The sequence below is a fragment of the Xiphophorus maculatus genome, chromosome 11, assembly GCF_002775205.1.
Source record: "Xiphophorus maculatus strain JP 163 A chromosome 11, X_maculatus-5.0-male, whole genome shotgun sequence".
NCBI classification, from domain to species: Eukaryota; Metazoa; Chordata; class Actinopteri; order Cyprinodontiformes; family Poeciliidae; genus Xiphophorus; species Xiphophorus maculatus.
This window is the reverse complement of record NC_036453.1, coordinates 11,200,484-11,215,908: the sequence shown is the minus strand read 5'-3', so window position 1 is coordinate 11,215,908 and position 15,425 is coordinate 11,200,484. Positions and strand designations below refer to the sequence as shown.

The 15,425-nt window shown below is 39.8% G+C and overlaps 1 protein-coding gene across 1 annotated transcript in view; it reads left to right on the top strand.

Annotated features, from left to right (window-relative positions):
- LOC102218074 (Krueppel-like factor 8) overlaps nt 1–15,425 on the top strand; it is a 72,722-nt gene that overhangs the window by 39,842 nt on the left and 17,455 nt on the right. The window contains exons 3-4 of the mRNA XM_023342014.1: nt 14,656–14,904; nt 14,988–15,222. Coding sequence (XP_023197782.1) covers nt 14,656–14,904; nt 14,988–15,222 — 484 coding nt within the window. The remainder of the gene's footprint in view (nt 1–14,655; nt 14,905–14,987; nt 15,223–15,425) is intronic.

The following is a 15,425-nucleotide window of genomic DNA, read 5'->3' as shown; positions in this document are numbered from 1 at the left end:
GAATAGCTTTTATACGAAACCAGAAGGTTCAGAGAGACAGTACCCCATTTTCTCCCAGTTGATTTTCAACCATTTATTCATAAATTCAACATAGTGAGTTCTCATCATGGACCAGATTCTCCTTTATTCTGTTCTGTCGAAGCTTTTAGAGTTTTACTCTTACATCTGCTTCTTTTGAGTCTGCTTGCTGCACTACATACTTCCGCACTGAAGGGTGTCATTATCAAGATGATGGTAGGGCATACGTTTGGTGTGATAATTATTAGTGGTGGGATGGCATTAAGATTCTAAATCGAGTTAATTGCTGAGTCTGTAATTAATTTTTTGACAGAATGAGCAACAATTTCAATTTAAAAACCCATTTTGCTGCTAAATTATTGAATAAATAGACAAATGAGCTCAACATCAAAGATATTTATTGCTTTTAATGTTATTTAGGTTATTCCTCTATCAGATTGGTGCAAACTCCTATTATGCCCATTCAGCTTTCCTGTGTTTCAGGAACCCCTGATCATTTTTAGCATTGAGGACGTCTGTGCTGGTGCATCATGTTTAGCATTGAGATGCTATTTTAGGATAAAAATGAACTCGAAAAATCAATACAGTAGACATTTAGTATTCACAGTAGTGAAGGATTTTTTTCCTTTTGAATATTTTATATATACTCAATTTAAAGAAAATCTGTGAACAGGCAAATTTCTCACAAATTATCTGGAGATACCGTCCACAGAAATATCTGCAAATACTGAATCGCAACTAAGTCATAGAGATGCTGCTATTTTATGCATAACAACAATAATAATAATAATAATAATATTGCTTTGATTTGTATTGCTCTTTACAATAACCACTAAGTTAAACACTGCTTTGCAATGAGTACAATAAAATAAAACAGAAGTGACAGTCGAATAATAAAAAATGTCAGAGTCTTGAAGAGTTCTAGGTCAGAGGTCATTCTTATTTCTAGCGGAAGTTTATTCCAGAGTCTAAAGTTTAACATCAATCCTAAACTGATTGTGCTTCTTAGAGTTTGTTAGCAGCATTCTGTATGTTTTGGAGGTGACTTAGTAGAGACTAGTGTATGCCAAAATAAAGGGTATTGTGTTAAGCCCAGTCTCAAAGTTATAAAAGTGTGGACAGCCTTTACAAGATCGTTATAGTTTAAAAACATTTTGGCTTTGGCCAGGAGCCATATGTGAAAGAAACACACCCTAACCACATCATTTGTTTGCAAAGTTTAAAATTTGAGTCAATTTTTTTTTTACTTTAAGTAGACACTTGATAGAGTTCAACACTGTAAACTGTGGTGAGAGCTCTACAGACTATGCTGAGTTTCAAACTGCTTTCTGCCCTCAGAGAGGCAAACAAGGTGAAGATGTTCTGTAAAGTCCCACTTAAAACCCTACAAAACCTCTAAAGAAATTGACCCAAATACGTTCATGAGCTTATTAAGGTCACAACAAGTTTTAAAACACCCTGGCAACCTGTTTTTCCCCCTTTAGCTTGAGTTTGAACCACCTGGAACATTCAGCCTCGATCAGAACATTGAAAACAAGAAAACATAAAACAAACTGTTTGATTTTGCATTTTAATTTGTACTTCTATTTGGATTCTACTGCTTCTAAAACCAGCACAAGTTCTTAAAAAAACACTTAAACATTTTTTGGAAATAAGTTTTTTTTTGGTGTCTGGAAAATGAACCATTTCAAAAACTTAAGGAAAAGAACTTCACAAATTAGCAGTGATGCCCAACCCGTTACTTAGCAACCCAAGCTGAACTCCAGCGTGTTTAATCAGCTAGTTTTACTGCTGTATGCGCTGTACAATGGCTGCTGAAAAAGACAAGTGTTTTGTTGTTCACTTACCATCCAGAAACTACTTTCTGCATTCTTCTTCGTTGTGCAGGAGGCTCTACTTCTCCTTTTCAAACTTGTACGGTTGTATAATTGTGCATCTGTTTGCATCCGTTTTGACGTGCGAGTGTAAATGTTGAGTTGGCCAGCTGCAGCTTATTTGGATTTAAAGTGACAAGAGGCCCTAAAACAGCTCGATCTGAAAGGAGGTCAGAATCGGCAGAACTGATCAGACTAAAATCTCATCAGCTAAGATTGATTTTGCGCAAAAAAATGTAACCAACAATGTTTTGTGTAGCCCCGAGACCTACCCTCCCTGTTGAAGGAAGCAAAATACGTCACCTTTAAAAGACATTTGAGTTGTACCAAAGGAATCAAAGTGGATAGCTCATAAACACTTTATTTCTTACACCATCTTAAAATTCCCCCTTCTTGTTATCATTCTATCTGCTCGCCTGTTAACATCTTGCACCCTCATTATTGATGTGTGCTAATTAAATATAATCATAAGTACTGTCTGTACATCACCCTGCATGAGAACGCTTTTTAGCTGGCGCAGGCAAGTCGCTGCACATTAACGTTTCTAACTGCATATTGAAGTTGATAGGCTTTAGGACCATAACCTGTTATTATCAGAGCATATATGATGCAGGGCGTGAGGATTAATGATAAGGCGATGTTTGTCGGTCGCAGGCACGCAACAGCAGCCATTACCTCAGCCCCGCCGTCCAGAGAAAGGCTGGATGAGCGCAGAATATGTTGGAGGAAGTGGAAAAGAGCAGTAGGAGGCAGACAGGGATAGGTTTCAGATGGAGGGAGGGGATAGGGTGGAGGTGGAGAGGGTGTGGACAGTCAGATAAGAGCAGACTGCTGTCCATTTTGTCCTCCATGTTGCAAGATGAAGACGCTTTGTTTTTAAAAGAGAATCCACCAGAGATGCTTACTGTTGTATAATGCACAATATATAATATAAATCAGTTTACTGCATGATAAATTAAAATGAGCTTGATAATTTCCCATTGGACAATAATCATTAAAGAGATGTTCCCCTTGAATATCATTGAAAAATGCTGCAAACATTTTTGGTTTGCACTAACTTTCACATTTGCCTTTGTCTCTCTGTCTAATCTAAATGATTAATATTTTTTTAATCAATCTTTGAGTTTGCATACTTTCATTGGTATGTCACTATTACTGTTATATTTGTTGAAAATATCGCAATAATTTTTGGAAAACCTTGTCATATTGACCTACTGTAGTAATAAGTAACACTTTTGTTACTTTTGTTAATCAAAATAAAGCCTGAATGTTGAGGCAGTGTATGTGTCAATAACTCAGTAGTTTAAGAAAGTCTGGACTTTGACTACACCAGTCATTTTTTTCCACTTATTTAACTTTTTTTTTAAACCAGTTGAGTGATTAAGAACAAATTCTTATTTACACTAACCACCTGGCAGGGAGGGAAGAACATGTTGGAAGATCAAACTGCACATTTTTCCAGTAAACAACAAACATTAACAACATACTGTAGTTGAGGTCATAAAACAGTATAAACAATACTGAGACAAAGACACAGGATAAAAATGACATTATATATCTTAATTGAAGCATGTGCACGTTTCAGACAGCGTCTTTAAAAGTTCCTATTGATAAAAAGTTGCTCAGCTTTTCTGTTTTTGAAGCTTCTTCCAGTTTTTTTCCAGCATTATGGAAAGACGGTTCTCTTTTCTTCCTGGGAAATTCTGTTGCAGATGTGCTGCTTTGTTTGAGATGATTGTTTGACTCTAGAGTACATTGGTGTTTGTCTTTCGGTCTTGCCGTTGTAATGGTCTGCAGGATGACCCTTAAAATTATGTGTATAAATCTAGCAGCTTTGTTCAAAAATCGCAAATTTTGGAGGTGAATGAGCTTTAACTAACCCTAAAATAAACTAACCCTAAAATAAACTAACCATAAAATAAACAAATTACTAAAAAGTTTCAGGGACGCATCATTTCCTGTTTGGTTACACTGCTCCTGTAAATGTCATGGCTGGTCTTCGTTTAGCCTGAGCTGAAAAAACATGAATGTATTAACTGACCAGACTCAAGCCGACACATAGAGACCTTGTGCTGCACATTTGCTAAATGCAGAAAATTTCAAGTATTTAAATGCCTTCAGCATGTTCCATCTGATGCAAAGCTGGGGTTTTTAAAGGATTTGTTTTAGCAGCCATTTTATTAAAAAAACAAAAAAACAAATGCAATAAAGGGGGATTAAATTTGCAACAGTTTGCATTTCAATATTTCGGGATAGTTTGTGTATGTTAGTCTGAAAGACATAGATTTTTTCTAATTCCACATTATTTTGTGCTGGTGTTGCTTTCTTATGTGTTACCAGATACTGACCACTGTAATTTTGATGAAACATAAAGCAACGTCACACCTGGATCAGCTGCATCATAGGTCAGAGTTCTCAGCATTTATGACAGTTTTCCCTTAATCATAGACAAGGATCTGTTCGAAACGAAGGTCATAAATCTGCTCCTCCTTGAGATTGTGATGTCTTCTAGTAATGTTGGTGCAAAACAAGCTTGGACTGAGATCTAGCCCATCCTGTACTTTTATTGTCTCATTTTTTCTTGTGAAAAATCTATAATTATAATAAGAATTTGAATTAATGATGTCTAAAAACCCTCTAAATACAGATTTTTCTCATAATTGTTACTTTTAATATTTTCTCCGCTCTACTTCAATAAAATTCTACATTTTTAGTAAATCCAGTTGCAGTTTAATGATAAAAATCACACCACTTTATGTAACTTGTGTCCTAAACAAACCTGTTATTAGTATTAGTAGGGTTACCCTAATATCTAGACACTGAGACCATGACGGTTTATCACAAAATCCTCTGATTTCAAGCAATGAAATGCCACGTTCATGCCGACAGTACCAGAGTTCTTCATTCATGAACTCTGTAATTCTACTGTAGCTGCAGATGGACTTAAAATAGTTGCATCCAAACTTAGAATTTGACCACATGAATTTTCGATCAAACTGTTATCTTCTGGCCACCGAGAACAACATTCGGAAACGACAGAAGGTCCGATGGATCGGAAGCAAATTTCTGATCAGAAAAACTTTGAGCAATTTCTGTTCACATGAGGCTGAAAGTGTTGGGGAATGGGGGAGGGTTCTGGTGGAGCCCCTTGTGTTGTGGTGTGGTTTGGGTTAGTGATGGGTGGGGGCTGGGTGGAGTAGTATTGCGTAAGGGATCATTAAGCAGAGTGCGTGTGTGTGTGTGTGTGTGTGTGTGTGTGTTGACCACACCTCTGCGGCTGACTCTAACACAGGGGAGTGGACTTTCCTGTCCGCAGATAAAGTCTCCAGGAAGTGGACCCTCCTGGAGTTCAGAACCTAAAACATCCTACTTAATACCTCAAAACCATCAGAACCATCATTATTATCGCTGTTATATGTTTACTCTGAAAGTCTGTGCCCTTGTGTAACTGCTTAAAAATGAGTAACACCACCATACAGCTGCTACATGCACCAGTGGCTTCCCACATGTTAGAGGCATGCAAACAATAAGCGTCCCACTTTGCTTCTCAGCAGGAGACGTTGAGAGCTCCTCTCTGGGTCCTGATCTCACCGGAGAAATGGCAAAAAGCTGTAAAATGATTAATGATTAGCTCCATTCAACTATACAAAAAATACTGGGTTAATTATTTTATTTATAAATGCCATAAAGTTATAAAAACAACATTCATTAACTCAAAGACAATGCCGTCCAGAACCGCCATGCATCCAGCGGACCTACTGTTATCTGCTTATATTTATTTTGCAGCTAAATTAGAGCTAAAACATCTTGGCTGTGGTGAACTTTGAACTGTTTTAATGACTGCTTTGACACATTGTCAACTTTATTCAGCAGAAATTTCTCAAATATATGAAGGGAATGTCTCAGTTACTTTTTCCAAGTAATTTCAAACTTTTATTTAAAAATGATCAGGAAATTAAGTAAAATATGTCACTAAACTTGGCATCTGATCGACCTATTAGCATTGTTAGCTCAGGCGAGGCTCAACTAGTAGCTGTATGGGAGAGATCTGAACACAGGTCAGCATTAGGCAGCGGTAGACATTGCTAAGAAAAAAGCTAACTGTGCTGTGCTACCTCTAGAACACTAATTATAAACATTTGTTCCGCTAATGCTAAAGCACTACACCAACATGGTATTTAGCTGAGGCTAATGCTAAAATGCTAACTTTAATGGAAGTTATATCTGTACTTGAAATACTAGTAGATGATTCTATCTGGTTCCCTGCTGTCCCTGTTTTATTTTGTTCCTCTGTGTTGCTTGTTTGAAATAATGTTAGATGCTAAACTTTGTTCAACTGCAAGTTTACATTCAGTCAAGTAAGTCAGCGCTTTAGAATTTTAGAAAAATGTATTTAGGGAAAGGGGATAGGTGGATTTGTTGATGATTCATAGAGGGAGGGATGGATGAATGATGGATTCACAAATGGATGGATGGAGAGATAATAAATTGATAACAGGTGTTTCTGGTTGATATGCTGATGAAACAAACATTGTGACGTTGGGTCACCAGCAGAGAAAGCGTTGATGATTAAACAACATGTCTGCTTCATGCAGGTTAATCAGTGTTCGTCAGTGCGAAGGAACGGGGTCAAGGGTCGTTCAGCTCATCAGCTGTGGTACTGCAGCAGCAAAAGAAAAGTTTGGGAGAAAATGATCTGGACACACCTTTATCTCACCTTCACCTTTCCCTCCATCATTCTTCTTCTTCTTCTTCTTCTTGTTCTACTTTCTCTCACAAACTTTCTCACATAAATCCTCCTCTTCTCCCCCCCCCTTTTTTTCCTCCTCTCTCTCTCTTGGTCGGCCTCGCTACCTCACCCTAATAGGATATGTCGGGGGAGGCTCTGCTTCCGCTCGCCCAGTCACCATGGCAACCACAGCTCTGGCGGGAGTTGCCAAAAGACTGTATAGCCCGACCCCCCCAAGCCCTCCTCATCCCACCAACATCCCCACCCCCAAACCCACCCCATCACTCCTCCTCTTCCTCCTCCACCTTTTCTCTCTCTTTTTCAAACACAGTCACAGTGAATACCTGCCAGCCAAACAGTGAATGGATCTAATCTGTGGTTCTCATAAGCACAAATACACACAAGTAAACAGCGAAGGCCTGCGTGTGTGTGGGGGTGTGTTTGCATGTGTGAGAGCTTCGAGGTCTATTTGCTGAGCGTTTACCCTGTATGAGTTAGTTAGTGTGTGTTTGTTTCCGAGCTTTCACCCCATTCAGAGGATTTCACATCCAGACTCTGATAGAGCAGCGACGTTTCAGGGGAGTTGGGGCTTTGCAGTGCAGATACTGGATGGATGCAGCTTTTCTCCTGCTGCTGCTGCAGGATGATGAGGATGATGATGGTGATGATGATGTCATTGCTGGCAGCTCGCTTTTCCTACCCCGCGAGGCTTCCAGGAAGTAGAAGCAGCAGCCCTGATTGAGACAGGAAGCAGTTTGCGCACTGTACGTGTTGTTTTGGTTTCTGAAATGCGAGGGTTTCGGTGCAGAACAACTGGAGAGGCTGAGAAATGCTCGGCTCGCCTTTGATCCTTGGCAGCAGCGACAAACACACACCCTGCTGCTTTAATTGCCCCGGCAGACAGCTGTGGGGAACTGAGCTGCCGGCTTCAACTGTCATCTGCTGAGGAAATTCAAGCAATTTGAGGCAAAAATGGTTTATATCTCTCGCAATAAATGTGGGGCTTGTTGCACCAAACCACTCAAGCTACATGTATTTGCATTGCTTGTAAAATCCAGAACATAAGAAAAAAAAGGTGAAATTATTACCTAAACTGTTGGGAAAATGTAGATGTTCTATACTGAAAGTTTTATAATATGAATTATTAATATCATTTTTGCACAGAAAGACCAATTTCTGCTGCTTATTTTAATATTTTTAGCAGATTTTTGTTTTGCTAAGAACCTATATAATTTAAAATCTGAGATTTCTGGAGAATATGTTTATTTTTGATCAAAAAATTTTAATCTATTTGTATTGTTAAGGAGCACAAATTTAAATGAATTTATCTTTAAATATTTGTTTTATTTATTTATTCAATAATTTAATATAAATATATATATTTTTTAACAAATAAATTGGCAAAAATGCACAATTAGGAGGATTTTTAAAAATGTCCTTCAGTATAAAATATTTTGTAAAAAAAGTTAACATCATGCTGAATATATGTCATTTTAAGTTTGTAAAATATATTTTGAGTATTAAAAACAGTAAGAACAATAGGAAAATGAATGACGTAAGAAAGATATTTTTTTCTTCTTTTCTGTTATAACAACACAAAATATTAAATTGTAGATTAATAAATTTTTCTAGAAATTACAAAATAAATAATTTCAACTATTAACAGCACAAATTTATAAAATGTGTGTATTTTTTTAATAAAAAATGTATGATAAATTTAAATAATGAAATCTACAGTACATCATAATATAATATGATTATATTATAATCGTATATGTATTTTCCTCTATTTACCAAATTGAACTAATTTTGAAAAGTTTTCTGCTTTAGTTAAATTGAGCTACAGTTTGAAGGCAAATATATAGACCCATAAAGTGTTTCTGGAAACATGGAACAAAAAATGTTTTTTAAGCTCAAACACAACAAACAATCATGGCACACTTTTTGGCTTAATGTTTTAATAAGGCGTTTATTTTGTAGATATATCTATAGTGGGATGTACTGCGATGGACAAAAGCTGCTCTGATGTGGAGTCTTCATCAAGGATCAGCCATAAAACCAGGATTATAGTTTTATTGTTTCTATATTTGCCTATAAACTGAAGGAGAACAATACCTACCAGTGGTGATCCAACAGAAACAGTCTGTTTCCTCTGGTTAAACGGAGGACTCGTCTCTGCCAGCTCTTCCTCTAATGAAGTGCTGAAAGATTTACCGTGCACCATGATTCAATCAAGATATTTTAATTATGAAAGGGATGAATACGTCGCAGGAGACGGGTGAAAGCGCTTGTTGCAGTGTTGTTTTTGGTTTTATCAGAGTGAAAAGACAAGTTTCTGCTTCCCCAGCTGTGCAGAATCTACATGTTTGCTGTTTGAACTCAGATTGCTGTGGCTCTGCTGTCTGTTACTGTAGGTGGATGTTACGTGTCTCCCAGAACTCGTCTTTCCTGTAAGTCGTTACCTCGGAACAAGGAAGAAAGGGAACGGGAATATATTTGCAGTTTTAGAAGAGGGTATGCTGTGACTGTGAGTTATAACTTGAAAAACCCTCTGGTGACACTTTGACTGTCACTGAGGTGTGAAACACGGAGTGGAGTGACGAGTGATGAGCGAGGCCTCACTGCTGACCTCTTCACCGTCATAGTGTGGCAAGCTTGTTCGAACAATTCAGGAACAACTTTTACACAATGCTAATTATATATAGTTATGCAAATGTTAAGAAATTAAAAAATGACTCATCGAACAGCAAACGTTCATCATTTTGCTGCCTTTTGAGTAGACTGTTCTATTGAAACATTTTCACACAGCCCGGTTTACTCCCCTTTCATCAAACTATTAGTTTGCCTAGAAAGTCCGATTCATTTGGGCAGGTGTGAATGGAGTTCTGATGTAGACCACTCCCGCTCCATTTCTGTTTACATTTCCTGAAGAAGAAATTTGCGCTCAGTGTCTCCTTCTGGGATGTTTATGTCGGTTTCTTCAGTAGTTCTTGGTGCAGCGCCCCCACAGGTGAGGAGGGGAGCAGGTTTTTCAAAGGGTTTGGTTTGTTTGACACAGTACAGCGAACCGCAGCGGCTGAAAATATAACAAATGTTGTAATCTTGGTTCCCAGTCAAACAGAGTCTACCACACTATGTTAACTGTCTAAAAATCCATTCGTTGGCAGCGAGCTTTTCCTGCCCACTGCCAGAGTTTTCCTGTCAAATCACTCCAGACCGAAGCGAACCTCCATTTTTGGTGCGTTTTGGTGTGTAGTGAGCAACAGGAAAAAGTCTGGCCTGGTGGCTGGGATCAGTCTGCGAACAGGTGGATCCAGCAGGGCAGGAAATGAGAGCACAATGCTCTCACCTAAACACTGGTTGTAGCTAATTGGTGTTGGAGTGGATGGAGCTACGTCCGTGTGAGTGTTGTCAGCTGTCGTTTCTTTTCTCTCCTTCTTCATGTCTGTATTGTGCTGTCCATCTCTGCCCTTATGATCAAACGTAAAAGCAGCAGAGAAACCAGTGCACCTTCAAATGGAGGCATTCAGGAGGAATCTGTCTTAAGGATTCCTCCTTAGTGCCTCCGTTTGAGGTTTTTCTGCCCTGTCTCACTGGGACAGTAGGATGTTGGGATCTCACTGGTGTTTACCTGCTAGACACGATCTTAGAAAAATGGGCGACAGCCGGATGGAGAGATGGATAAATTGATTGATTGATGGATAGACGCTTGACCCGGCCTGTTTGGATGGATGTAATTATGAATGTGTCTCTGCTGGACCATCATCTTGATTCCATGTCGTCTAACAAAGAGCACAACAACAACAGCAGCATCAGAAGTTTAGTTGTATAAATAATCAAGCTGCCTTCATCTGGTTTGTGGGATTCATTCTGTGGTCAGTTGGTTCAATAATTATTTCTATTTCCCCAAGTGCTCCAAAATTACATAACCATGTATTCATTTGTTACCTTAAGATGACACTTAAAAATCCCACGTATACCAGTAAGCTACACAAACCGTTCACCATCCTTTAGTTGACCTCCTCTAACCTGACCAGTTTCTCTCTGTTAAATGCTTACAGTCCCATCACTAATACCAAACACACACACACACACACACACACACACACACACACGGTTAAAACGTCATTTAAAGCCACTGCCAGCTCTGAATACCTCATCCTTGTTCACATGCATTAAACGCAGTCGTACGTCTTACATGTGTCAGCCGTCCTCTGTGGGCCAGCTGACAGCTGAGCTTTATTGCCCACCCGTAAATCACTCATTACCGGTACCAAACGTGTGGCCCAAAGTACAAGATGATTAAAGTCCTGCGGACGCCGAGGGAGCGCGTTCTTCCGCCGCCGCAGTCACAGCTGCCGGCCGCATCAGGCAGAGTTCGGGATCGCATGAATTAATTGCAAGATGAGGACCGGGTGACCCATTTTACGGCGGAGCTGTTGAACTGAGGAATGCAGGCGGATGAAGAGGAGCAACACATCACACTCAGTCAAGGGTTTCAGCTCAGAGCATCCCGATGTGGGAAGTTTATTGTGACTTAAAGTCAGTTTGATGCGAGTCTCTTTGACTTTGGAAAGTTCTTAGCAAAAGTTGAATTTGTTTATTTAATTGCCGTCAAAAGCCCAAAGGCTGTCTGGTAGAATTCCATTTCTTTATGACTTATCGACCTCTCGCAATAACACATTTTGCTGGACAATAAATTGTCCCAGACGTTATTGCAGTAAACAATAATATTCAAGTGATCTAATGGTAATGGCAAGAACACATTCTCAAAGATCAATAAACTTTAAATTCTAATGAGCATTTAACACTGGAACTGGAAGACATTTGAAATATCCAAAATAAATAAATGAAACAATAAATAAAATGAATTATGAAGTCTCTGTACACAAAATTGGCCAAAGCACCAGAATGAACACATTCGTCATCCAGTTTTTGGTAGAAATTTATCATGCAATTAATTGACTTATCGCTTTTTGCAACATACCTAACGGCTTATAGATGCGCTGAGAGAAGAATGTCTGTCAGTAATACGCTCCAGCTTCTGCCAGCATAAACACAGGAGGGAGCAGCAACATGCTTTCTGTGGAATATTGTCTCTGGAAATCAAACTATATTGTCATAGAAACAGTCTTCAGTCAGAGGCTTCTTCAGAATTGTTGCAAGACTGACTGCTCCAGGACATTCTTCCTGCCCACAGCAGGAACTCTTTGAAGATGCTTGGGTGATATTAGTTATGTTTACTTTCCATCTTAGGATAAAAAAAAAAAATTTGAACTGAATTGAATAACAAAATATGAAAAAGTTTAAGTTGTTTAAATATTTTCTCAAGGCAATGTAATTTATTTGAATTGCACAAACTCAGTTTATATCTCCACATATGATTTCCGTGAACTAACCTGTGTAAAAGCTACAAAATCTTTTTCTTTTTCTAATTTTTATCTCGTCTCGAGTCCAGAAAAGATCCTCTACTCTTTGTTCGAGACGGATCCTTTCGGAGTCTTTGTTTGTGGATTTTTGCTCAGAATCGTCTGAGCAGCCGTGAGGAGAGGGGAAAAACAGGAAAAAAAGTACATGAGCAAGTGGGTAGAAAGGAAAGCTGCCGTGGGGATGAGAGGGTGAGGCACCGAGGGTGTGGTTGGTGTAAAGAGTGAGGGATGCTGAGGAGGGAGAGGCGGAGGTGTGGGAGAGAAAGATGTCAGAGGTGTGGTCCTGAAAGAGAGAGAGTGAAGGGGGGGGTGAGATGGAGGGATGAAGGATGGAAAGGTGAACGGGCTGGGAGGGAGAAGGAAGGGAGTTGGTGGTGGGTGGAACGAGCGGAAAACATGGAGTCAGCTGATGGCTCTCAGTTTCCATGGAAACGGCAGGGCCTTTCCCACCCACTCCGTCTTCCTTCCTTCCTTTCTGTCTTTCTTTCTCTTGTTTCGTTCTCTCTTCCCTGCCTCGCTCACTTCTTTCACACTTGATTTTCTTTTCAGGATTTTGTTTCCGTTCTTCCTTCCCTTTGACCGTCTCACTATAATCGCGTTACGGCTTTTCTTTTTCTTTGGCCTTTTCTTATTTTCTTCTTTTTCTCCATTCTGTTCAGGAGACCTTTGCCAAGTTTTGAACAATTTTAGATTTTGAATTCACTTCAGATATACCTGTTGGCCTCTGCTTTCCTTTCCTTTCCTTTCCTTTCCTCTTTTACGTCTATTTTTCTCTTCCTCTTGTCTTGTGAGCTCCTTTTTCTTTCCTCTTCTCTGTTCATTTTTGTTCTCTCCTGCTCAGTTCATCCGCAGAGAAAACAGATAATACATCCGACACAAAGAGCAAGTCATTAACACTTTTAAACCTCCGTTCGCAAATTTAGTTTTGGAGCTGGAAGAGAAGACAGACTCATCCCTTTAAAAGAAGTTAATCTGTAACAAATTCAACCAAACATGCAGAACAAATAGTTTCCTTATTACAATCTTGTTATTTGCATAGACATCCAGGTGGATATCTGATGTTTATATGTTTGTTAATCCGTTCACCTTTATAAACCCAGCTTCCAGCTGAATGCATGACCTGATAAAAGGGTGTAGCAGAGCCTCCACCCTCTCCTCCTCGCCCAGAGCCAAACTATGCTCAGCTCAATTGGATGGAGGCCAATTCCTGGACTGGAGGCTCACTGCTGTTCCCTCTTCCACTTCTCCTCTCTCTCTCTCTCTCTCTCGCTCTCTCTCTTTCAGCCTGTACCAGTCTCTCTCCATACCCATGCAGCCTTCTGTCTCTGTCCGTCTCACTTTCTCATCCACCTCCCCCTCTTCCCAGCGTTCCACACAGCAGCCATTGTTCGCTGTACTTTGGGGCTGCATGGCAGCTGAGCCCTGGGTGGTTGGAGAGGAGAATCGGTGCTCCATTCCTCTAAGGAGGCTCAGAGAACGAGGGCTTATTGGATCCCCAACGCCGGCATTCCCGCTTCCACTGCTTGGGAAAAAAGACTGAATATGAAATGACACGTTTATAGAGGCATATCGCTTGTCTGATGGCATCATTTCTGCACCGTTTTCCAGTTTAAATAGTCTGCCTTACTAAAATTCCCTTTATTTTGAATCTCATTCTGTTTCACTGCAAAAACACAAAATCTTACCAAATATTTTTGTCTAGTCTAAATATCTATGCAATGAAATGATACAAAACAAGAAACTTTTCATCAAAATAATTATTGGATATTGATAAAAAGTACAAGCTCTCCTGGCAGATTTTTCACGATAACAGGGGGAAATGTCTTGCTATGAGTGAAATACTCTGCCAGTGGAAATAGTCTGCTGTTGTATCAACCTTCCAGACCTCCCAGGTCTTCTGGTTCTGGTTCTGCTCTGCATCCCCAGAACCAGACCCAGACATTGAAAAGCAGCATTCAGCTTCTATGCTTCACAAATCTGGAACAAACTTTTCAGAAAACTGCAAAACTGCTGAAACAGTGAGTTCTATAAATCAAGACTAAAAACCAAATTGTTTAGAATTTTTTTTATTTTTAATAATTGGAAAATATATACATTCTAGTCTGAACTATAAATGTAGTTGTCTTATTTTGCCACTGTACTGTTTGTTTTGTTTATTTGTTCAATGTGATATGTTTTTATCACATAAAGCACCTTGAAACTTGACTTTCTTTTTTCTGTTAAGATTACTTTCTAAGGTAAAAGGCCTTTTTATCAAGACAGAACTTGACACTGATTAACAAACTTATGTTTGGTAAATGCCTACCGTACAAAACGTCATTATTTCATGGGAAATTTAAGAACTAGGCTTTAGTTTCTCAGCATTTCTGGTTTTAAAACAAAGAAGAACATAAACCTTTTATAGTAAGAGAAAGCCCACATTTTCTTGGGAAAAAAGCTACAAAAGATTGTTTGAAAACTTCTGTCGTCATTATTGATTTGTCGTGATTCACATTAGTAATATAATCTATTATTTAATGCTGTATGCCATATGATATGTCTAATGTGTAAACAACGTCTTGTTTTAGTCTAACGTAGCTCTTCCTCTCCTTTTTCCCCCTGACAGGCGGACGTAGGTGATGACTGCTCCCAACCCACAGACCTGAAGATGAAGTCAGAGTTCAAGGCGGAGCCGTCTTCGCCTCACTCGAGTCCCGCTGAGGACCAGACCGAACCCGTCGACCTGTCGCTCAACAAGCCTCGCTCTGCTTCCACAACGAGCTCCACGGTCAACCCGGCGCCCAGCAGCATCATGTCCCAGCCCGGCCTTTCAGCCACGCCCGTTCCCTCCACGGTACAATCCATAGGCTCGATGGTAAACACAAACTCCTGCCTCCTCCGTTTATTCATAATAAGACACACAGCATGGTTTCTGACTCCATCATGTTCTCCTGCCAGGTCCTCTCTCCAGGTTCTATCCTAGCAACACAAGGAGCCGGAGGACAGCAGATTCTCCACGTCATCCATACAATCCCGTCGGTCAGCATGCCGAGCAAGGTGGGCCAACTGCAGACCATCCCTGTGGTGGTGCAGTCGCTTCCTGTAGTTTACACCACCATGCCCACAGACGGCGTCGCAACGGCAGCCATCACAGTGCCACTGATAGGCAGCGACGGGCGCTCAGAAGGATCAGGTGAGCGGGTTGTTGAACTGTTAGAGAATCCTCCCGAATCTCAAAGTTTTAATTTGGTCTTAAGGTTGGGTTAAACCGCACAAATCCATGAAGATAAATACATTACAGAGTCCTGGTTTGTAGCAATAGCTGGGATGTTTTGACTTCATCTCACTCTTCTAAGGCTGCATGAAACACTGTTAGCAACTGCTGATAAAACGCTG